At 38.9% G+C, this 25,925-nt stretch overlaps 1 protein-coding gene across 1 annotated transcript; it reads right to left on the minus strand.

The window, feature by feature from the left end:
- Nucleotides 1–1,398: 1,398 nt before the first annotated feature.
- On the minus strand, nucleotides 1,399–25,359 carry LOC110050451 (uncharacterized). Its single transcript, XM_020756375.2, has 23 exons — nucleotides 25,060–25,359; nucleotides 21,513–21,848; nucleotides 20,265–20,555; nucleotides 19,806–20,102; nucleotides 18,978–19,292; nucleotides 18,063–18,212; nucleotides 17,051–17,344; nucleotides 15,926–16,240; nucleotides 12,801–13,187; nucleotides 12,050–12,391; nucleotides 11,248–11,559; nucleotides 9,968–10,303; nucleotides 9,070–9,336; nucleotides 8,318–8,605; nucleotides 7,808–7,993; nucleotides 7,267–7,374; nucleotides 6,928–7,127; nucleotides 6,367–6,489; nucleotides 5,945–6,015; nucleotides 5,205–5,245; nucleotides 4,965–5,061; nucleotides 4,688–4,793; nucleotides 1,399–3,933 (listed from the first exon to the last, which is right to left on the minus strand). Exons 1-23 carry the CDS (start codon nucleotides 25,124–25,126, stop codon nucleotides 3,331–3,333), a joined length of 5,532 nt encoding a protein of 1,843 aa, XP_020612034.2. The 5' UTR covers nucleotides 25,127–25,359; the 3' UTR covers nucleotides 1,399–3,330.
- Between the last annotated feature and the right edge of the window lie 566 nt (nucleotides 25,360–25,925).

Consider the following 25,925-nt stretch of genomic DNA (forward strand, 5'->3'; position numbering starts at 1 on the left):
GCATCATGGGAAGTCCTTTCATCCCCCCCTGGAACGTGCGTTTATATCATCCGACTGGGCGTGATACATTTCGTCCTATTGCAGGACGCAGCCGTCACACCCATGATTCGCAATAAAGAGAAATATTCCAAGCGGCTCATAAACATACCTCCCGCTTCGTTGGAAAAATAAAGAGAATTTTATCTCTTCATACAAACAATAGGTCAGCAGTTACGGAGTGTAGGGGCGTTAATTAAAACAATTTCACACGCCGGCTGGTCCAAGTAAAAACTCTATAATAAGGTTTCTATACTTCGTATTTCAATTGCGTCAAACTGATGTCGGCTTTTCTGAGCAAAATCTTACTTCCTGTTTATAATTTTTCGAACCCCCAGGGAAACGAAGGTTGGTTTGAAAAAATCGGTAGTTCGAGAAATCGCGGGTATCTTACTACTGTAGGAAACGACTTTTGGTTCCAGAATTCGAGATTCCACTGTAGGGTGATATGTGTAGTATGTGAACAATGGCTTGTCTAAACTAACCTTGTAAAAAAGATTAAGATGCTGCCTGTCATAGCCGTTTGGGTCAACAGCCCAGTTAGTAGCCGATGATAAGTTGTAAGTGGTCACTCAAGCCCCCGGCTCAAGCCAAACTAAAGAGAAAGAGTACTGAAGCACTGGATACAACAGGGAAAAGAATATCCGGCATAGTCGATCACAAACTGGAAAAGGAATATCTACGTACCCTGGCCAGAATGTAAACCAATGTCACAGATCTGCAGATTGTAATGGAACACAAACGGTTCCCGCCACTAGAGTGGCTCACGCATCTTAGCTTTTTGGGCAGAAAACTCTTATTAACAGAAACAGAGCTTAGCTCATATGATTTCAGAATTTGGTTTTACATTACCAGGTTGCTCCTCCCATCATTTTCTTGTTCCCTAGAATTACGCGATTGGAAAAGGCAGAGATACAGTCTTCTATCTGTTCAGTTCAGATTCTCAAAGTAAAGTCCCAGTAAAACCTACTTTTAACCGGTAACACGTAAGAGGATCACAGCACGATCAGACCGACATCACAGGTACATACGTTTTATGTGGCCTCAGAGTATGCCGATGTATGCACATCCATACCACTGATGGGGATGGCATGCTAGTCCATTGCATGGTCACCTCCCAGCATTAACTTCGCCGGTAACCATTTATATAGGTGGACAGAGGTACTGTGAGAGTTAAGTGTCTTTTCTTTCCAAAAACACATCGCAATGACCCCAGCCATGGCTATGTAAAATGTTTAAAGTGCATGTGCCTGTGATGTCGGCCTGATCGTGCACTGACTGGCGAGAAGAAAATTTAATACTTAGTTGGTGATTCTCTTGTTTAGATATCCTTCAATAAAATCAGACAATTATAAGACAATATTAACCCGCTGTTCCGTAAATTTATTGGCAACATAAATATTTCATTATATAAATTTTTCTAATTAGCTTCTGTCTGCATTACAACAGTTACTTCTTATTCTATTGACCATCTTTAATTCTTGTAATAATAGTGCTATTAAATCTTTGAGATCTTTCTTTGTGGACATTAGATGCTTAGAATCACATTAAATGGATGTAACGTCTCGAAGTATCTCTTAAGTTTTTTTCAAATTAGGTCGCTATAACCAACTTAAGAAACTCAAGTCGGAATGCTTCTGGGATCGTCACTGTAAAATTTTACTTATAAAAAAAACAACTAAACAAGCCAAAAATTCCCTTTTCCCCATAAAGAAAGCCATATTGATCCAAATGGAGGCTCCACGATAGGAGCATGTTTTTTGACCATCGTAGCTGAAAAACAGAGGAACCGTTAATAATATAGATTTATGCCGTCTACACACGAAAATGGTCACAACTCTGTTTCATTTGCTTTACTTTCTTTGGTTATTTCAAGCGGTCCTTATATGACTTGCCATCTCGCAGTCATTTAGGGTCCCATTTAGTTGTGATTATTTCGAAATTACTACCTACAACCCTTACAACCGAGCACAGAGGAATTCCGCAATGTTTTGAAAAATTAGTTGACTGCTCAAATGACCCCAGAATTCCTAGCGCACTAAAGAGTCTCACTGAAGTTTCACCATCTTGGCCCTAGGCTCGATTACCAGCCGCTGTTCGAGAAAAGAGTCCGCGCTCGAGAAAGCGGTGGAAATCGAGCCTATCTTGGCCCATAAACGACCAAAGGCTTGAAGTTTCCAAAACTCCTTTAGTTGAGACAACTGCCGTTGTCTGCCTCTACTGATCCTCCCGTCGAGAGGTTAAGGCTGGGTAAAAATACAGTTTCGAGAAAGATTTAAAGATCTGACAAAGATTGCTCTGAGAGTGGCACAAGCCGGTCAGGGAAAAACAACAACAAATAGCTCAAGTCACATACTTATGAAAGTGTACCAAACATATCTATGCGTTACGTTCTTAATTTGCCCTTCAAAGGAATGGGAGAAAAGAATATCAGTAATAAGTAATCACTTTAAAAACAATAATATTATATAATACTACTCTATTATATAAAACTAACTCTGAATACGAATTTAGACCGTTGAAAGTTAAGTAAAAAGAAATAACCTCATGAAGCCAATACAATACTGTTGTACGTTCCGAATATATCGCATAATCTAAAAGCCGTGTAATCGCGTCAAATATGACTTGCGGCTTGCTTTTCTGATACAATAATTATATAATACAAATTAATAATAAAAAAATTCTTTTATATCTATGGTGACGTTATAAATGTCTCAATTTCAATTTCCACAGGTATTAAAGTAGCACAGGTGAGTCAAATATTCTTTTGTTTAAAAAGGCATGCAAACGAGGCGAATGGGTCAGTACAAAGCAGCATGGACCCTTTCGCCTCGTTTGTATGTCAAACCGCTGATAACTGTAACAGTATATATTGGTAATTGTTATAGCATCAGTTGATTATCACTGAGTGGAATGCCTCTCTTAATATACACTACCGTCTGAAGAACACCCAAGCGCCCTATCTCTCATTTACAGTGACGCTTTGTAGGCCCACTTACGTAGTACCTGGGTTGTTTTAGTCAATATTTTTTTCAGCCCAAAGGACACCAAGCAGGCTCCCCCCGGAACAGTTTTAGGATGCAGTTCTCTTTATTAACGTTCGAAGTCGTCTGTTTTGCGGCATTTCAAAGCAGATGATCCTTAGAAGCTTTCAGGCTTGCCTAAAATATCTATCTGGTTTACATGCAACAAAGTGAAGCTCTTCAGTTTCTGCTGTGAAGTTCAATTCACAAAGCGCCTAGTGATCGCTTGAATTGGTTATGCATTGTCTTTATTCAGAGTTCATAATTTATGTTATGATTTTACGTATCTGTTAGATGGCTGTCTTCCCAAGGAGCCAGTTTTTCCTGTTTCAAAATTCACATCGCCCTGAGGAGGATATTTTTCGCCACAGTAACCATTGCCAGGTAAAGGAACAAGTAGTAAATTTGGCCCCGGTTTGTGGTCGTAATCAGGTGGATATTCGAAAATTCCAGAATTTCTTTCGCAGATGTCTCTGTCCTCATCGTCCGATCGCAGCTGTTCTTTCTCGCTGATAAAGTCATCATTATTTTGCTGATCAATGCTTTCCCTTGCCTTTTCCCTCTCTAGCGTGTCTCTACGAGCTTTCTCCAATTCACTGTCCATGCGAAGGACACGTTTTTCTTTCGGTGGATCGCGAAGAATAAATTTCTGCTTTTCTTCTTCCTCGGGATTCTCTGCAAACGTTTCCAGCTCAATTTCTTCCATGGGGAGGGGGAGGGGAGGCAGCGGGGCGTGTTTTTCGTCCTCTGAGGTGGGGCTGCCAGGGGGTGGGAGAAGACTCACTCCGGGATCGAGGTATTCATCGTCAAACGTTGGCTCGTCAAAGTTTGCGTCATCCTCGCCATGTTCAAGATCAAGGTACCCTTCACCAGTCTACAAAACCAAATACAGAGCGAAGGAGAATTATTACCTCGAGTTGCCAAAATGGAAGACTTTTTATTTAAAGAGGTCATTGCAATTGAATTTTTATTAAATTGCAAGAGGGGATGGTAAAAGGAAGAAAGTGGGGGTTAAAACTACACACCCAATTAGTCAGCTTCTTCATCAGGGCATTTGGGAAGTAAGGCGAAGTGATTTTGTGTGCATCTTTGATGTATTACAGAATTTTATCTCCTGAAGTAAATCTTTATTGATTTTCCATTTCCCCATTTATTATCCAACCAGACCCAGGGGAGTAGTTTCCGGGATACAAAACACAATGCAAGGAGTGGTTTTATGGAAAGAAAAACAAAACGCTGTAAAACAAATCGGTTATGTGGTTTTCAGCGTATATAATTGCTGTGCTCTTTTACTCGCGTCCAACGAGTAAAAGTGCATTTTTGCTCGCCTGACGGCTTGGTAAAATATTTAACATTATACAGGTACGCTAGCATATTCTTTTAAATGATTTCCTTTTCCATGCCTTTGGGAGAATTCCAGAAAATTTCAAGAAATTGTACCGGTTTCTCTACCCTTGGGCTTTAAAACAGTTGAAGCAGTTTTGAACTGCATGAAATAACGAAGAGATCATGCAAGAAAACTGCTCAAGCGTATAAACGATTGAGAGTTTAACTGTTATGCCCTTTATGAAAAAAGACTTTGACGTTTTAATTTTAAAACGGATGAGGGATTTTGAATTAGACATTACCTCTGTGGTTTTGTCATCCAAAAGTCTATCAAGGCGTGCTGCAACATCTGTGAAGGAAGGCCTGTCCTCTGGACTGTGCATCCAGCTCTGACTCATTATTTCGTACCTGTGAAGAAAGACAGAAAAAGATAAATACACATGTAAAATAGAAACAAACAGACAATCAAATAAATAGGTGTAGAACACATCGTCAATTGCCGTCTATCGTCTATTTTAACGTTGTTTCGTCATCGGTATATGAACCTATAATTGACAAAAAGGCCAATCAAATGCTTACATTTCATCCGGGCAATCCACGGGCTGCTCCATGCGATTACCTTCCATCAAATACTGATACACTTCATTAGCCGGGAGGCCTGGGTACGGACTTCCACCTTGAAGTTAACAATATTAAGGATGGCATGTTAGAACGATGACATGTGAATTAAATGTTTAATTGAAGAGTCCTTTATCTTTTTTTTTTCATCGCTACTTTTTGATAAACATTAAAAGGAATTCAGCTACATTTGATGCTTACCGAGTGTAAACAGCTCCCATAAGAGAACGCCAAACGACCATCTAAGAAAGAAACAGAATTCCAATTGAGTTATAAATTAACCGGAGAGTAACGCGCGCTGTGACTACCTAAAAGTTTTGTGTATACAGTGAAACCTGTATTAAACAGACACACTTGAGACAATTACTAGTGTCCTCTTAACGCACGGTGTCCGCCTTAAATAGGTTCTAATAAACTGCTCAATAATAGTTAATTATTAACCCTTTTTTAACACAGTGTGACACAGTGTAAGATCAAAGACTGCACACAGGACAAAATGTCCAGTCAGTCAATACATCAATCTTGAACAATGAACAATGTTAAAAGCGTCTGAGCTGAGCTTTTATTAGTAAAAAGCCCTTGAAGTGTCTGCTTATTGCAGGTTTTGTGGAACAAAACGGCCTAATATTGGAGTGTGCGTCCGCTTAACAGAGGTGTCCGCTGAATGCAGGTTTACTTTACAGTAAATGTGGGAAGAAAGTTAGGGACCCAAGCTGCTGTCCACTTAATAAAGGTGTCCGCTTAATACAGGTTTCACTGTAATGAGAGAACAGAAGTATGGCTGAAAAGTAGAACTATCAACAGACGTTTTTGGGATTTTTGAGTAGCGTTGGATGTGAGATAGTGCTCTCACAATACTTCACGTCGTCAGAATTTTTATCGCGTTTGAAATTTACAAGCTGTCAGCGGTTCAGTCAGTTACCAATAAGGCTATAACTTACACATCACTCTTGTGTGTGTAGACTCGGTCTACTAACGCCTCAATAGCCATCCATTTGACAGGAAGCAGGCCCTGCGATAAAAAAAAAAAATGTCGATTACCAAAGAAAACGACAACATTTTGCTGAATGTCCGCAAAAGAACGTGATTCCTCTTCACAAAGAACAAAAAAAGAATGTGAGAAGTGAAGTGGAAGAAGGAAAAGAGGCGAGAAAATGGGACACCTGCAGGATATCTTTTAGCTCGCGAGCAGGCTCACCTTTAAGTAGCTCTTGCGAGCGAATCGATCCGGCGGGGAGGAGTCTAGTGCGGAGAGCCTGTTTTGATCTCTGTAAACTTTTCATATAACTAAAATAAAGACCCCATGCATTTTATATTAACTCTGGTCTCCCCCACCCGGTGAATTATCATTCTTATAGCTTACCGATGTTGTCTTGACGTAGTGCTCATCTTTGTAAATGTCTCTCGCCAAACCAAAGTCGGCCACTTTCAACACATAGTCCTCTCCTACCAACACGTTTCTGGCGGCAAGATCGCGGTGGACACACTGAAAATCAAGCATTGTTACGTGTTAATCTTGTGGCTTACTACCTAAAGAATGAACAGAACATGAACTGCAATCGAGATGATCATACTTGTAAAATATAGTTTTGATGGGGTCACGTGTAGACAGAAGGGTGGAGGCGCGGTGGCCTGATGGTGAGTGCGCTCACCACTGCATCGAGTGGTCCGGGTTCGAGCCCTGACCAGGGACAAAGTGTTGTGTTCTTGGACAAGACACTTTACTGTCACAGTGCCTCTCTCCCCTCAAGGGTATAATTGGTTACCGGCGAATTTACTCTTGGGGGTAACCCTGCGATGGACTAGCGTTCCATCCAGGGATGAGTAGAAATATTCCTGGTCGCTTCGTGCTACAGAAACTGATGCTGATGGGCCACTTGGCTCGTACTCAGGCATGTATACAGGAAGAACAAGAAAGACTTACCCGTCTTGAAGCCAGGAATTCCATTGCACGTGCCACTTGTAATGCACAAATATAAAGATCAATCGTCGTAAATGTTTCGTCAGCGTGCTCAGTGGGCGTGGTCCACGTCGCTTCGAAAATGTCACGACGCTTGCGCAGAAAGTCAAGCAAGTTGCCATGGGGACAGTATTCGATTATAACCCACAGATCCCGTTCACGACCTGAAGAGAAGAAATTTTATGGGGAGAATTTAGCGATGGAAATCTAAAATAAGAGGATGTCAAGATTAACTTATTTAAGCAACGACAAAATCTCACCAGTGTCTGAATGCCTTTGACTATCAAGATTCTCTTCACTTACCCTTTGTGCATGCCCCAAGCAGGTTGACAATGTTCTTGTGTTCGCCGATGTGAATCAAAATCTTCAATTCTGACACCAAATCCCTGTGCTCGGCTTCTGTTGCACTCTCTGTTGAGAAAACCAGCAAGTCAGTGGCCAAGAAAGGTGATTAGCATAGCCAACGTGCATATACGATAAAGTCAGTATTTAATCTCAGTGTTTAGCTCTGGTTTCGGTCACAAGCTGTGACTGGGGTAATGCCCCCCTCTCGGGTGGGATGGTAAGCCATCTATATAAGTAAATTTCGGGTATAACAAATTTTCACGTTTAAGCTGGCTTAAGCTGAGACTTCCCTTTGAAAGAGTAAGAGAAGGGTTCATTCGTGGAACAAAAAGGAACAACAACTACAAAAATTGTACACAGCATACTTAGCAAAAATGATCACAATCCAACTCATCAAATAACTGCAAAAAACTTAATTCAATTCTTTTGGAGAAATGTTGCTTAAGGTTGCTCGCAGTGGGAAGAAGACGGTAATCACGATGAATGATAAACAGTGTACCTTTCAAACTTTTCACCGCAACTGCCGTGACCCGTTTGTCATTGTAATAAGGTCGACTTGTGGATCCAAACCTTGACCGTCTGCGACCAGATTTACGCTTCGTGCTGCCACGGGGATCAAACGCGACAATACCAGTCGCTTGCGCAAGGAATACTTGGCCAAACGCTCCTGATCCCAAAGGCCTCACTGTGAGTTAAAGTAATAAGAAGAATAAGAAGTACAATACATGTATTTAATTTTTCAGTACGCCGTGGTGTAAGTTTGAAAGTAAGTTACGCTACATTTTCAAGTATACTGGGCGAACGCTGATAATTTATGCGCATTTTAGGCGCATTGTAACCTGTAAAACAGGTTATAGGGTTCGGGATATGGATATGGGTGTAATGGGGTACTGGGCGGAAAGAACAGATGAGTTGTCTTCAGTCCTGCTCGAAGTTCTAGTGTCCAGGCTGTCACTGTACACACATTTTGGGCTTTTTATTTGCAATGATAACAACACACACTACGTACCTACTGAGAGACGTTCCCTCGGAAATTCCCACTGAGCATCATAGGGAAGTCTGTTTGTCTGCTCCAACAAAGACCTCTCGGGGTCTAACGTCATGATGTAATCAGGAGAAGGTGGAAGTGTGAAGATGAAAAACCCGCCATACCGCTTCTTTCGTCGATACAGAATGAAAATGATCAAAAGAAGCAACAAGATCAAAAAGCTACTACAAGCGATCACAACGATCATGGCGCCCTTTGAAAATGCCTTACTGTCTGGCTGGTTTCCAGTATATTCTACTTCGTTGGGATCTGAAGGAGGAGAGAGCACGGCATTAAAAACTGAACAAATTAAATATGCAGAAGTTGTGAAGATATGGAGGTGGAGGAGGAGGAGGAGGTGGAGGAGGAGGAGGAGGAGGAGGAGGAGGAGGAGGAGGAGGAGGAGGAGGAGGAGGAGGAAGAAGAAGAAGAAGAAGAATCTACGAGCTGTGAAGGCTCCATGATGTGGGCGTTAACATCATTGTCTCAATACTTGCTTATTTCCACAACGAACTCAATAAGCCACATTCGTATTCTTGGTATTGGAGTGGAATTAGTTTACAATAGAGACTCACGCGGTGGAATAACATTAAATAGAAATCAATGTCATTTGCATTTGAACAGACTCCCCGCATTAGCCTCAGTTGCAAGCTAGTTCCAGTCCAATACCCAGAAAATGATTATGGCCTATTGATATTAATGTTTTTAAAAGATAAGAGCAAAAAGATGCCTACCTTGGAGGGGGTAATAATAGACATCGTGATCTTGAGTGTTATTCGCCACACAACGGTACGTCGTTCCGTAAGTCTCCTCGGATAGTTCCACCTCTATAACATTTTGGCCCAAGTGGCGCTTATCCTCAGTACCTTCAAGCGGAACAAACTGATCATCGCCGTTGTCCTTCTCCCAGTATACTAAAGGAACAGGATTACCAGTGGCGTTACACGTCAGCGTTAACGTGTTGCCGTTTTGATAATCCGTCACCGATGATTTTGGTTTTTCTGAAAATATCAACAGGAAGTTCGTTAAACTTTACAATGAAATAGTGCGGGTCTACGAGAAAAGAACGTACAGAGATGTATTATGTCGCCTGAAGGACGGTACTAGTCACCTTAATTTACAGTCTCCTCTGACAAAGTCCATTTCTCAAGCAGTGAGGTAAGGAAGAAAGAGAAGATTGCTTGATGCCAATCTTTTTTTTTTTTCAGAGCGCGTAGTTACGGCCTTATGCGCCTACTGGCGCGACGAGAAATGATGATGATGATGATGTAGCCACGTGATATAGCCTAAACAGGTTAAGAACGAATTCCGCTTATGGCTAACTTTAAGGCGATCGAAGAGTTATTTATTGCCATTATACAGACGAAAACTAGCGAAGCGTAACCTTTCCATTTTAAGACCTCCTAGATAGTGACACCAGTATAGTCCAATGCAATTACGCGTCATGTTGCTTAACAACTAGAGCGCCCGCCCGATGTTCGGGACGGCATGGGTTCGATTCCTGTCGGGGACTCAGATACGACCGTGTCCTGTTGATCAGTTCACCTTTCACATTTCAAACTTCGACAATGAAAACTACGGGCTAAGCCTTCTCTTGTAGAGACCATATTAACTTAACGATCCTTTACTTACCCAAAATGTTCAAATGCGTTGTAGCAGAACCATTTCCCTTGATGTTTGTAGCTACACATTTGTAAGATCCAGTCTGTTGAGCATCGCTTGGAGAGCAAACAAGTAATCCCCACACTCCATCACTGGAATCAGCTGCGTCTTTTACTTCGTAGAAATCACTTACTAGCTGCTTGCAGTCGTTTACCTTGGTCCTTTTCGGTGTTACTATTTCTCCGTTTCTTGTCCAAATGACTTCTTTCGGTTGAGGATTTGCAGTGACGTTACAGAATAATTCAACGCTCTGACCTTTTTTCCTGGTCATATTCGGAGTTATAAGGACAGAGGGTTTCGCCAACTCTGCAATAAAATTCGCAAGAAAATTAACGTTAGAGCTCCAGAGAATGCTCATTTATGTGAATCACTGTGTAATTTCTTTCCTAATAATAAGAACAATAACAATATAATAATAATAATAATAATAATAATAATAATAATACTAGTACTAGTACTAGTACTAGTAATAGTAATAGTAATAGTAATAGTAATAGTAATAGTAATAGTAATAGTAATAGTAATAGTAATAGTAATAGTAATAGTAATAGTAATAGTAATAGTAATAGTAATAGTAATAGTAATAGTAATAGTAATAGTAATAGTAATAGTAATAGTAATAGTAATAGTAATAGTAATAGTAATAGTAATAGTAATAGTAATAAAGATTTATTAGCATTCCACTGGGTGTGGCTCTTCTATGCTAAGACCTATATACAGTAGTCTGCGATCAGGCTCACCTTTGAGTTACGCGCGCGAGCGGTGAAGAGCAAAGCGACCCGGCGGGTAGGAATCCTCTCGTTCTCGCGGCTTCGTCGCTCGATTTCGCGCTAGCGGGTACGCCGCGCGCGCTTGTACTCCAACGCGAGCCTGCTCGCAGGCTATACATACAGTATTAAAGAAAATTGAATTCAGCTATATTGAATACATCTACAAACTTGAATAAAGAAAAGGAAAACAAGGCTAGTGCAACAAATGTAAATCATTGCCGCTGTAATTCTTCCCATAGATTCCAGGGCCAAATGGAATGAACTCAACTGGAACTATACACAGTATCACACTGAAAAGAATTCAGTCCAGTCTTCAACTCTCCCCTGCCCTTTTTACGCGCGGGTTGAGCCCAGGAGGGTTCACTTTCTGTAGATAGAGCAGAGAGTTCAGGGACTGGACTAAGAAACGATCAAGTTGAGAGTATCATTTTATCATGCATTTTAGCTTAATACAGTAAATAGTGGCTTTTCTTTACTTACTCTTAATCGTCAGTCTTATGGACTTTTGATCTCTTTCACCTGTCTCTTTCACAGCATTACACTCATAAAGACCAGCGTCCTCGATCGTGGCATTCTGAATGTGTAGCTGACTTATCAATTTTTGATCTGTCCATCTTTTAACGTTCATCCGGCCTTGATCGATCTTTAAGGTCTTGTTATCTTTACTCCAGGATGGCTCTTCTCTGAACCTGCCAATGCTAGCTTCGCAGCGCAGCGTAATATTTTCACCCTCATTTCTTGCAAACGAAGAAGCAGGTATTAATACCAGGTCGTCAGAGGAATCCACTTTTCCTGATGCATAACAACAAGATGGTGACATTAAAGGAGCTTTTTCACAGTTTGCGCATCTTGAAAAGTTTAGCCTAGATTTTTCAAGTTCGTCATTAGTAAACCGTGTTACTCTTCTCCATCCTCAACCATTCTTGATCCTTTAGGGTTTATTATTATCTCTTTGGTGTTTTTCGTTTTAAGTTAACTAATATTTTCAGGCAAATCTTAATATACTAACTTTCGAGCCCTCTCCACCGCGCACAAAATGTTATCAATATTGTCAGCGTTGCCCAGGCGGCAAGTCTATAAGAGAATCTTGAACAAGATTGCAAGTCAGACCGCGTGCGCAGTGGGGATAATAAATAAACAAGAACAACGTTGTTCTTCCACACAAAACCTACCGAGCTTGGTCAATAACATTCTTATTGTTTGGCCAAAGAAAATTCAAATGGACAGTTGGCGCTTTCGAAACTAAATATCAAAACTTTTTACGGGGCTTACTGATATCTACCTCTTCGCAAAAACTTGTAGACTATGGAGTCCTTTTTACGGGTTACAGGATTTACTGCCGTGCACTTGAAATACATTTTGTCAATGTTCGGTGGTACAATAAGAACGCTGGTCTTGGGAGAGCGTGGATCTACGCGTCCAATTACACTTGAAACTGGCTTCCACTTTTTGTTTGGTGGGCAGTTCGAGGAATCTGTACAGTCTAATGATTGGTACCGCCAACTGAAGTTAGCTGAGGGAAAGCTACGTTTGGTCGTGCAGTTTAACTCTTCTATTTCGTCTTTAACGACATAGGGCGTTTCCGGCTCTCCATTGTTGTTGCTGGTTACTAACACAGGGTTAACTACAAAAATATGGCGAAAAAGGTTTCAGTTTAGCACAGCACTTGCCATAATGAGATTACGACTAAGCTAACTAGTAACCTACGATAACCAGGGCCTAGTTCGATTCACTATCTGCTCCCAATTTTCGAGTGTTCAAGTTCAATGTGCTTCATCTGCAAGACCTTTTAGGGTGATAGTGGCGCCCATGCAAAATGGAAGTCACGGGGGAGATATCACGAAGGCTCGACTCACTTTTACGAGAGAGGGCCATGCTAAATGAAGCATTCTACGGAGATGGCCTTATTAGTTAGAAGGATTGCGACCACCAGTGAAGATTTAATGAGAAAATGCTCTTGTTTAAAGTTAAAATTTGGACCGATTCTCAGCCCGGCTGAACCAAACCCCATCCAGACCGTCCCTTAAACTTACCAATGATCGCAAGTAACGAAACCCGTTTGTCTGGTTCGCCCGAGTCATTATCAACGACACAAGTGTAATTAACAGCATCAGCCGGTGAACGAGTCCTCAAAACATTTAACCAACTGCTCCATCTGCCGCTGGTTGGTCCATTCGAGTGTTGTACCATGCACGTCCTCTCGTCCCGCCAATAAGATTTGTATTTCGAACCTTCTGTGGCTGTGATTCTACAGCTGCCATGTTGTTTGCCTTCGCACACGGCGACAGTTTCTGTTCCCTTCAGCCACTTCACCGTAGGACGGGGAGATCCACTTACGGTGCACAGAAATCTGGCATTGGAATCCTCCATTACAGCTTGCGGGGATTGCATTTGGCCAGATACTCTTGCAGGTGAGGGTTCTGAAAATTAATTCAACATCGTAAATCATTGATACATCTTCATTGCATAAAATATAGTTAAAAGGTACTCATAAATATGGAAAACCATCTGCGTGATCTACGGAAATAGAGGGAAAACGCAGATGGTATACTGACTTTCCAATAGTTTCGTTAAGTACAGTGAAACCTGAATTAAGCGGACACCCTTGGGACCCCCATTAGTGTCCGCTTAATACAGGGTGTCCGCTCAAAACAGGTTCTAATATATTGTGCAATAATAGCTAATTATTAACTCTTTTGTAACACAGTGTAGATCAGTGTGATATCAAAAACTGCTCATAACACAATGTTCAGACAATCAAAGCATCAATCTGGTATAATCTACTTAGCTTTAACATGACATCGCTGAACAGTGTTAAAGGAGTCTCAGCTGAACTTTTAGAAGTAAAAAGCCCTTGAAGTGTCCGCTTATTGCAGGTTTTGTGCAACAAAATGGCTTATTTTATTGGTGTCCTCGTCCGCTTAACAGAGGTGTCCGCTGAATGCAGGTTTATTTTACAGTAAATGTGGGAAGAAAATTTTGGGACTTCAGCTGATGCCCACTTAAGAGAGGGTGTCCGCTTAATATGGGGTCCGCATAATACAGGTTTCACTGTATATAAATACCTCTGGTATTTCTGCTTCGAATTTCGAAAATTTAGCAATTCTAGGATTTTCCGGGAGCCTTTCTCCGGAAATTTCCGTCCCATTACGTACACATTTACGACCGTTTCAGAAGTTCCGAAATTTCTAGCTCGCCATTGAGTAAATCAAACAGTTTGCGCCGATTGATTAAAATCAGGAGCCACAATCGTTACAATCCACAATCGTCAGGAGCCACAATCAATGGGATCCGCGCGCACCTATGATATGAGACAATTTTGCTATTTTCAGAACAAATTGCGCCACCCTGACGACACATATCCGCGCGGATCCACGCACATTAGGTGGGTTCTCGCGTGGATGTTGTCCTGTTGCGTGATCAAATGACTAGAGTTGCGAGATTCTCTTGCGGATTTTTCAGAGCAAAGGCAGGGAATAAGAACAAGGGCGCTTATATGTAGTTTTATTCTCTGAGCTAATCGACAAGGTGAGTTTTTCAGGGTCGAAAAAAAGACTTCAATTTCTCGCTGTGATTGAGTAATATCTGCTCGCGCTAGTTGTTCGCGTATAAAGCTTTTGCGTTTGTTCTGACTTAAGAATAAACCTTATGTAAGAAAACTCTCTACTCTGGTATCGAGTTAATTTGTGAGTTTCTCAAACAATGCTTAATCATAACCAAAACTTGTTTTTGATAGTTTCTTATTGTTTCTCCTTGTTTGGCAAGTTTGCAAAAGTTTTTGAAAGGAAAGTCTGACGCGCACATTAGGTAGCTCATTTGCATAGTGCAGCGCATGCACTTTCAGAGCCCAAGCCGGTGTTTTCGACTGTCAACAAATCTTGACAAAGATTTCTTTGGTTATCTTTCGTGCTGAGATACTGCAACAATTTTGACCAAAGCCAAAAGTTCACACAAAAGTGCGGAAGTCCAATTTGCCATGTTTACTGATAGTACAAAACACGCATAATAATAATAAAAATAAAAGTAATAATAATAATAATAATAACAATGTTAATAATATTATTAATAATAATAATAATGTTAATAATAATATTAATAATAATAATATCATGGACAAAAGACAGTTTATTGGGTTTTTACACAAACAAAACTGAGCAGTATCTACAGACCTAAACTTATTGGGCCTTGATGAAACATCAAGCGTTGCTTACAATTCAGGCAAAACTCAAACTTGCATTTTTTTTTTTACTTTTCGGGCGCGAGAGACTCTTGCAAAATTCCCGCAAGCATGTGGTAAAAGGAGGGAAACTTTGAAGTCCTGAAATGCTGCTATATCCAATTATATCCAGCTAGATTTTCGCTGTGTTGTGGAAAAGCTGTTAATCTTCAACATATGTGAAATTTAGCGTGGAGTACATTGTGGAGCTCTTGTAAAAGAAGCAGCGGAACACAATTTGGTCAGCGATATAAAGCGGGACATACCTAAATTCGATACTGTCTTACTTCACTCAGATTGGAGTAGCTTACGGCGAAAATACTTTTAAAAGCAAAATTCCAACAGACATAAACCGTTGAGTTGGGACCAAAAACATCAAAGATTTCGGGAATTTCGGAATCTATTTCCCAGGCGCTACATCAGCAAAAATGCTCGCAGCATGTACGCCCGTGTGCCGCATGCGATGGCGCAATTTGTTCTAAAAATAGCAAAACTGTACCATATCATAGGGATCACGTGACGCACTACCGCCCAGTTTCGCTAAAATGTCGCCATTTTGGGACTGTGTTAGTCGGGGCACAGAATAAGTCAAACCACAGCGATACTAAGTATCGAATCAAAGGCAACTTCAAACGATTCTGAAGTTAAAAACCACCCTGAGAGACATACACTGGAAATTTGCGAAAATAATTGCAGTCTCCAACACAGGTAGCTTATTATAAACGTAAGCTTAAAAACACTTGAGCTTATGTGGATAATTTTTTAAACTTGACTTTGTACAGAAGTGCAGGGTATCACTTTCTCCCATTGCGAGACGAAACCTTGGGCTTACATATATCAGTGCCCTGAATTCTTTTCTGTCTTGATACGGGCTTGAGCTTACTTAAGCCTATTTATTTAACATTTTATAAGCTTAAACGCGTTGTAGAGCTTTGCGCTTACCTGCAACATCAATGAAAACAGTGACATTAGCTGTCTTATTATATCCATTGCTTTTCGAACAGACGTAAGCTCCCGCATCGCTTCTTCTTACATTACGAAGCATCAAAGTACTGTTCCATTCCCAGTGACCCGTGCGGCTATCGCGGTATTTTGGACTTTTTTTCACTCTTGAGCCTGTAATTTCTTGATCTAATTTAAACCATTTGACATCTCCATAATGAAGTACATGGCAGACTATATCGATGGAGTCGTTTGTATCCAGTGGACCACGGAAACATGAAGGAATTGTTTCAACAAAAACATTTTGCATGAAATCTGCCACAAAAACAGATATACAGCACAATGATTATCACAAAATTAGATTGATGTAACATATATGGTTTGTGTGGTTCGATTGAAATGGTCAGCAAGAAGGGGGAAACTTTTTATACAACTCGCTGGCCACATTTGCAAGTTGAAAAGTGTTTCTGTGCACATTGTAAGTTGTAGCGTTAAACTTAAACTTACTGTATTGCGCTAAACTCCCAATACCGTAAAAAACCTATGTTTATCTACCTGGCAGTAAAGAACGTCTAGGCTAAAAAGCGTAAGAGTTAACAGGTTTTCCTGGGAAAATTTGGAAAAAAAATAAAAAAGAAAAGTCCTTATACATGCATGGTGATTAGGTTATTCAAATTGTCACGAATTTCACAATAACAGTTTGACATACTGTACACAAATAATAGTATTGTACTCATTGTAGAGCAGGATTTGTATTTGCTTGGAATATAGTCTTAGTTTTAAGACATAATTCTAAGTTACTTATGGTTTAGGGCAACTATAATTCGAAGGCCCAGCTACCACTACCAGGAAAAACAAGAGTTGGTACCAGTGAATTTCTTTCATATTGCACATGAAGAAATTTACTTCAAATGTTCTCTTCTTCCTAGCTTCTCTCCTATGGGTGCTTTTCTACGTCAAACGTTAGTGAAACCTAAACTTAGTACAGTCAAAAGAAAAGACCAATACCCATATAGACTAGTTCTTGAACTAGCATCAAGCACCTTTTCTTCTTTATTCATTAAGAACCTAACTTGCATAAATATGCATGTCTGTAACAATGTTCAAATCACGGCTGCTTCAAACCTTGAGCTCTTTCAATTCTCACTTCCTTCGGAAGAACATGTGTACCAGCCTGCCCAGCAGTCCTGCATTGAAATCTGAACTGGCCCTTAGAAGGGAGGCCAGTTATTGTGAAATTCTGGCCATTTTGTTTAACAAATCTGTCCATCCGCAGATCAACTCTTTGAAATCTTTGCTCGCCTAGCTTTTTCCTGTGTAGTTCAACTGAGACATTTGGATTATTAAGACGGCAGTCCAACAAGAAGGCCACTCCTGGGATGAGATAATGAGTTCTGCTGTCGTGGTCAACTAGCCATGCTGTAAAATAGCAAGGTACACTGTCACATGAAAGTTGTCTTTTTTAATTTGCATGAAGTGGGGAGAGTAATTAAGATACTGCCGTGCATTTTAAAAATCGATTGCCCTTTAGACTCTTGGATCAACAAAGTGTACAATGTACAAGTCCATGCATGAACCTATTCCATCTTGGGAGCAGCTGACATTTGTAACTTTGAAAGTAAGTTAACTTAAGTGTTCAGAAGTGGGTGTGGGGCAGCAAGAAGCAACAAATTTTGGGGGGCTCTTTGTGGTGGTTGTTACAGTATAATATGTGAGTTGGAAAAGATGCATATATGTCTCCATACATTTAAATTTAATTGTCCTGCTGATGACAGCATTTTTTCTTGTTTTAAAAGTCTTGGGTATCTCTTAAGGTAGTGCTTTACATAAGCCTTATTGGCTTCCCTGTATATATATTATGGCAAAAATAATGCTAAACTACACTAAACTAGACTAGACTAGATTAGAGACTAGACTAGACTAGAGTAAGTATATTATTTCAGAAAAAAGAGCAGCATAGCTATTGGGCCTCTTTTCTAGAATATTAAAACTCCCACTGTCATTGAGCACAAAAGCCAAGAAAGTCCACTATTAATAACGAGGGCAGACCTGAAAATAATAAAATGAAGGAAAGGTGTACTATATATGTATCTGATACTAGAGCATTACAGACATAAATTTTATAGTTGAAGCTTACATAGTGGATGCTTGCAGACTTTCTCCACTTCGTTCCATTTGTACGTTACAGGACAATTTTTCTTCACAGGAACCCCTTGTATGCATTCATAGTAGCCATAGATATCAGTTGGGTGAGCAAACTTTTCATTGTTGTCAGGATCAAGACACTCTGTGAAGAGCAGTACAGAACATCATTCAATAACAGTTGCTCTCTCACATGAAAGGTAAAATGAAACTTCTGCATGTGAGCCAAGTGACCCATCAGTTTGGCGCTTATCTCTGGTTTCTGAGTAGCATGTAGCGACTAGGAGCATTTCTACTACCCTCTGAATGGGATGCTAGTCCATTGCAGAGTTATCCCTAGAATTAAATTAGGTGGTGCCCATTTATACACCTGGGTAGAGGGAGGCACTGTGAGAGTGAAGTGTCTTGCCCAAGAACACAACACAACATACCTGGCTAGGGCTCAAACCCAGACCACCTGATCAGGAGTTGAGCCACTAACCATGAGGCCACCACCCCTCTGAAGAACATTCTATGTGTGTACAAAACTTAATGTAAGAATGTAGCTTTTATTTCTTAGGTGCCTCGATTTTTAATTTATTGCCTTTAAGTTTAAGAAACATTAATTCTAGAGTTTTATTTAGGAAAGCCTTAGACGATTATTACTTGTAATTTCTATTGTATTTTTAACGGTTTTTAATATGTATCTTATTTTTTATATCTTAATAATTCTTGTTTATTAGTTTTTAATTCTTAGCAGGACCCCGTTGATAACAGTACTTTGTACTGAAGGGTTATCCTGAGGAAATATGCGATTATTATTATTATTATTAAGATGCTGAAATGTAACTTGTGTTTGGATATCAGTTATTCCATCTAAATAAATTTGTAATTTGTAAAGTTTGTGCAGTGACCCTGTCAGCCGACATACCTTTAACAGATAAGAGTCTGGCAGTGACTTTACTAGAATAACCTTGGTTTTGTGATGTTGTAACAACACAAGTATAGTTGCCAACATCTACCCTTGAGACGTTCTTTAACATCAGAATGTCTTCATTAAAGTTGAGTCCTCTTATCATCTTGTTTGGTTGCCTGTGTGTTTTATAACTTGGAATGTCTACACCATCTTTTAACCATTTTATAGAGATGCCATCACCAGGAACCTGACATGAAAAATTATAGTCGTGCCCATGAAGGGCTTCTTTATCCAAAGGGTACACTTGAGCTTGAGGATTTCTGTTGTCACCTGGTAACAATATAGAAACACAACTGGTATTTAACACTTGAGAGAGAGAAAAAAACATGGGTTGTGCTCCAGGGTTGATAATGATTGGAAGTTTGAATTTTTTATATGTCTTTTCACTAACAAAGGTAGTCTACATAGAACTTTACATTTTAGGCCAGTAACCTTACAGACAGTTATCATTATAATAATGACCTAATACAACAAACATTGCAATAATCTGCTCAGGGCTTGAGACCAACTTCTGAAATTGAAACTCTAATTTGGAGAAGTTTTTTTCATTGTCTCACTTTTGATCCAGGGGTTTCATTTACATTTTCAGCTGGAGGGCAACTGGTTTTCACAAGCAGGAAAAACGTTTTGAACTGGACCTCTTTTTAGAAAAACTTTCCTCTAAGTGGTCAAACTAGACGGGCAAAATTGTCTGCATCCACAGCCAGTCAATTTGCCTGGTGAACTGTTATTCCATACTAATGGTATATCAATATAGTATTGCTTCTGTTCATGATCAGTTACCTGTGAAGACCAACAAACTTGTGACCCCCATTTCAATGGTCTTATTTATGATTGGCAAAGTAGCTTCACACGTGTAGAGACCAGCATTATCCAGTGCTAAACTGCTAAAGTAAAATCTGTTGCCCCTCCGTGTAATTGTTCCACCATTTGGGACAATTTCCTGGGCTGGATTTGTATCTTTCCTCACCCATAAACTTGAGGGTGATGCCTTTTGGTCATTTGTCTTGCAATTAATTGTCACAGGGTCACCAACAAACAGTCTCTGATATGGTCTCTTCTTGGCAAGGAAGTGAAATTCTGAGATAAATATGATTTGCAAAGAATATTAATTTAATGAAGAAGAGTATAATAGTCTCCACACTGACTATTCATAATAAAATTTTTCTTTAACTTGACAATATCAGTCAACTTAATAAAAATATGCAACTGATCTAAATCACCCAAACACGGTCCAGTTACCTTTGATGAACAACATTCCTGTTTTAACTTGGTAGCCTTTGAACCGTGTGGGAACAACAGTCGTTCGACACTCAAAAGCACCAGCTTGAGAAACAGTTACTGCTGTTAATTGAAGATCACTAATATAGCTGTTGTCAGATTGATAAAATGTGCTAGGGAGTCTCATTTTGTCTTTGAACCATTCCACGTTTTTAATGCCTTTTCCTGTTACATTGCAGGTGAAGGTGGTACTTTCTCCTTCACTCACTGAGTTGTTTCTTGGAAGTATAGAATGTGAAGAAATATAACTTTCTAAAAAAAAACCAATAGCAATACTCGGTTAGTGAAATAGAAAGACTACAGCAAAGTAATATTATCACTAAAAACATCAATTTATGTATAATTTCATTTTATACCATGCCATAGATAATACAACCAATCAAAATCATTGAAAGTTGTTATATACTCGAATGTGTATGCCCAACCATCCCATTGTGGGAGCTGGAAAGATTTTGTTGGCCACTGTATTTTCTATGACATATGGTATAAAATGGTTATGCTTACACCTTCTCATGGTAATATATTACTGTCATATCTATGGAATATCTCACTTCCCAACTTATATTATGGGATATTCCGAGATTCTGTGGTAATTACCACTCAATGGTATTCATCCAATAATATCCACCACTATTTTGTACTTAATAAATAAGTATAATGTGCCCATTTGTATGGGTTAAGTTCTATCTAAAGAGAAGTTGTAAACAGTTGCATATAACTTACTGTGCTCTATTGGAAAAGTCTGTGAATCTGATTGCTTCTCTCATCGGTTATACATATCTATTCACTGATAGACAACAATTACCTGTGCTACTATTGAAACTGAAAATTATTCTTAATTTTAGGCTTAATTTAATACATGAAATTGTAGATTTTGTGCTGTAGTCCTTTAGAGTCTCTACTAATTGAAAAACAATTAGACCCTCGTTTTCAATGACAGTTATTCAACTCGGCTATGCTGCATTGACTGTTCCCTCTAGAAAAGTCAGGCTTGTAGTCTAATTCATTATTTTTTTGCAGCAGCTGTGCAAGGGGTATGTATGACATTAACATTTATAAAATGTTTACAATTCATGTATAATATACTGACTTTGCAAATGTTGGTCAATCCAGTCTTTACAAACTACATGTACATGTACATGAACATTTCCAAGTTGTCAAAAGTAAGAAATGAGCATTATCTCAACATATTACAAACAAACTGATTACCTTGTGTTGATCCATATTTGGCAGGGTAAATTTTCTCTATCTTTAAAACTGTTGACTGAACTTTACAATGATATGTCCCTCTATCAGATTCTTCAACATTGTTTATGGTAAATATTTGTCCACTCTGTGTAACTTTGATTCCATCTGGAGCCCTTTCAAGTTCAATTGTTTTAGTTGACCCTGTTGGCTTTTTCTCTTGTATTAGATGCACATCAACTAATGGGTCGTTTAATTGACAGTTAAGATCTACAGAGTATCCAAGTGCAGCAAGTATGTAACGATTCGGCCGAGTATCCAGAGGCTCAAGGAGACTGAACTCGGTATCATCTGTGAGTACTACAAATACAGAATATTAAGTGTTAGGTGCCATTTCGACAATAATTTAAAACATCTATGTAGTAATGAAGTAGTTTTATGAAAATTACTCAGGAGAAATTATGATACCATATTTTAACAGATAGTCAGTGCATACTGCATACACTTATTAACAGGGCTCTAAATTTAATTGCAGCAGTTTTTGGGTCCCATATCAAGAACCTCCCACTACAATTTATTGTGGTATACTGTAAGTTCAACTTTCCGAAGCGTTAACATGACAAAGTGACAATGTCAGCCTAACAGTTTTCGCGAGCAGATGCATGTACAGTGTACGTGATAATGCCATCAGCTAATATTTAATCCTGTTCTGTGGGTGTGGAAAATTGAATTATAATGTTTAGCTTTACAGCGATCACTGGTCATTAAAAGATTTATCACAAATTTACTGACAACAATAGTTCTCAAACAATGTATGAAATTTTGTATATCTACTAAATTGACATGTTTGCGTAAGTTCTGCTTGAAATGTCATTATTCACCTGTCAGAGCACATCCTCAAGCACTAAAAATTGTATGATTCTATTTAAGTAGTCACGTAGATGAAAAGTTGAAGCATTCAAAGAAAATATTTTTTTGACATTATTGACTTAATTTTCAATAGATATTTTCTATTTTGTTCAAACAATATAGAAATGTTTACTTCTTTAGACTCTCTCTGTATAATAATATTATCCTTATGTGATCATGTAGTTGAAAGCAATTATTTTTTTTTCAAATTAATTGAGACATGAGAAAATTTTTCTTTGATTTATTTTTGTTTCAGTTGCATGGATTCACACGTGCAAGCTGTACTCTGATAATTTATCGAACTGCTTTATGTAGTAATACCTTGGTCAACTTAGCATCAATAGGCTTATGGTAATATTGGTGTTAATTACCAAAAGATATAAGATAATTTTACATAGAAGAAACAAAATACCTGAGACAAGGAAAGTTGTGGCAAGTTTTTATTTTCATATTTACAACGGAGAAGAATCGATAAATCATTTTATTGCCATTATACTTTTTTTCGAATAGTATGTTCCCTTTACATGTAAAAACTCAATTATTATACTTGTCATTAAATAAATTTTTATCAGTAATTATGTTATGTAAGTGTGATTTTGCATATATACAGATAAAAATTCCACTGAAATTTTTTTTCAAAATAATTAATATTTTCAATGGGCTCTTCTGAGTCAGGTGATATTACTACTTGTAATCTCTGTGTGTTAATCAACACACAAAAAGGGGAAACCTGCCGGAGGGACTCTAAACATGAACATAAGTTACTTACTCAAGATTGTGAAATGAGGCACGAGTAATTGATCTGTAGTCTATATAAAATCAATGCTAAAATTGCTGAGTTTTTATAAAGAATGAGTAGTTGCCTCACTTTGCTTCTTGAACCGTTTTTTTTCAAATACGTAAGCAAATCCGAGTTACGAATGCAGATAAATTCTGGTAAATTTTACGTGATCAGAACTGGATAGTGCATGCTAATTTTTTGTAGAAAAACTCAGCGATGAAGAACGTGAGCCGACTGTTCAAATATGTTCTTCAATTATTTCGCTAACAGTATTGAGAGTAAAACATATCTCGGCAATAAATGATTTATTTAACTTTCAGATTTTTTTGAAAAAGAATAGTGACCTTTAGCTTAAATTGGTTAAAAATGCGTAACAATGTATACATGCATAAATCGTCACTTCTACTCCGCTAAATACAAAATGTTCTACTTCTGCTCCGTCAGATGTTTGTATTAAAATGTTCATGACACGTACGTGTACTGCCGAAAAGTTTCGACATTGATACAAAAACAGCCATTTTCTCAGAATCCGAAAAAATCATGTTCTTTTTATACAATTTGAATCTTAACAGAAAATGACTGGCCGCAAGAGGCTGTCTTCTCTTTGTTTATTTATTTTTTCTTTTTTATTCTACGCTGAAAAGATTGATAAATATAATAGAATAGCATTGTTTGCAGGTCGCCGGACAATCCGCATAATGAATTATCACTATTTTCCCTTTAGAGGTCGTCGTTTCAATTATGTTGAAAATAAAAAAAAAACCCACAGGATTTTTAATGTGGTCTATCACAAAAATACCAAACAGCTAAGGCTTTTACGACATTCGGAAGTATTCGCTAACACCGCCAGATAATATTTTTCAATGTGAAGTCTTCACCGGATGTGGTAATTATCATTCAAACGTTGAATTTATCTCACGTTCATCGATAACACACAGCCAGTGAACAGAGTCTTTCCTCTGCTAATAAAGTGCCTTTCGCTATCGATGAGTACGATCACGTTTTTATCCATATGTCCCTAGTAAACCACACACTTATAAGGCGTCATTATGGCAATAAGATTCATATAGACTTCTCTAGGTAGAGAGAATTTCCGATAGTATTCTGTTAGAGTGCCGCGAGACGAAATTCACTTCCTTATACATTTTGGACTGTTTTGAAAGCTACAGTCGGTGTGAAACTCTCTTTATAAGTAAGTTCATTTCATATTTATGCCATCATTATGTTGCATACGGCATAAATAATGTAAAATTTACCATGCAAATAACTCTTACTCAAGGCAAGTTAAAATACGAAATTAAAATCCTAAATCGGTAGTTCTAAAACAAGACCCTAATAATGGTTCCTAATGACGCATGGGAGTTGTGAAATGGTTTCTGTCGCTCCATCGCAAAAATTTGACAGGCGACAGCGCAATTTGACTGCAGAAATGAAGTAATTTGATGTTAGATAAAGACAGCTGCGAACTTGCAATTAGTTCACCAGGTATATTTATGAATAATAAAACAATAAATTAATGACATGAACCTTGAAAGTGGCAACCCGTGGAATTGCACGAAGTTGTCCATTTCCCTTGCTATGGTGACATTTCATACAGGGATTGTTAGAATCTGGACTTTGGGATCTAGCAATCGAACAAAAAGTGAACATCTTGGCAATCAAAAGGTAGCGGCCTTGCAAGTGTCATGAACTCACAATAATTAAACTTCATACTCAATAAAATGAGTATGCCCGAATAATAACAACTCATCATCTGCCGCAGCATAAACATTTTGGGTAATGTGCGAACTCTGTTAAATATACGTAATAATCCATACCCTAAGCTACGGCTAGTAATACCCGCCACAGGGCACAAAATCACTTGGAACTCTAGCCACTTACCTCGCAGTGGGCAGAGAAAAGCCAGAATAACTACAAACGACACAATTGGCATCCGAAAACACGCCATCTACACAAATATGGCACTGAACTGAGGTACAGAGAAATGTCAAAATCAGTACTCTTATGAAGAGGACCGTGAAGTTGTGTGTCTGTTAGGCAGTCTTCCCGTTCGTTCAATTAAGAAAACCTTCGCTAAACATTTGCTTCAACGTCGGCTGACACACGCTAACTTTAGATCGAGATAATGAATGAACATAGCGCATCGTCACAGAAGCGACAATAGAACTACTCGAGGGCAAATATTGGGCGCGGACGGAAGTCGAGACGTAGGTAAACACGTCACTGATTCAATGATTATGTAACGCAGGAGAGAGGGCAACTGGGGTGTTGACTAGTACTCTCTAAAACGCCTCAAATAAACACTTCATTTAACAAGTTGTAAGCTTTAACTGTGATATACACCGTGGAAAATTTTAAAAGTCTTGCTAGTCGCTGGGACTCAGACCAAGTGCTAAAGAAACCGACAGGAACTACACACCCCTCCCTTACTAAGTTGCCACAATGTCACGCAGCGCAAACTTCTGGAAACGACCAGAACAAGGTGGATTCGTCTGAGTTTTCGATCGTTACGTTAAACGTGAGTTCAGGCGAAAGGCACAAAAAGAGGGACCCATGTGCTCAAGAAATAAATATCTCATGAGATTTTTCTGTATGTCTCGTAATTTGAAAGTTATCAGATGAACACGGTCGATTAATCAGCGGAAGACGGAAGTCCTGAAGCGCGGTTTCCTATTTTCACAAATGCAAACAGTTGAACAATGACTGCGCTCAGAATGCGGACAACAATATTGGCTTGATCTTTTGTT

Source organism: Orbicella faveolata, unplaced genomic scaffold (genome assembly GCF_042242905.1).
Source record: "Orbicella faveolata isolate gen_17 unplaced genomic scaffold, um_ofav_v1 contig_35, whole genome shotgun sequence".
NCBI classification, from domain to species: Eukaryota; Metazoa; Cnidaria; class Anthozoa; order Scleractinia; family Merulinidae; genus Orbicella; species Orbicella faveolata.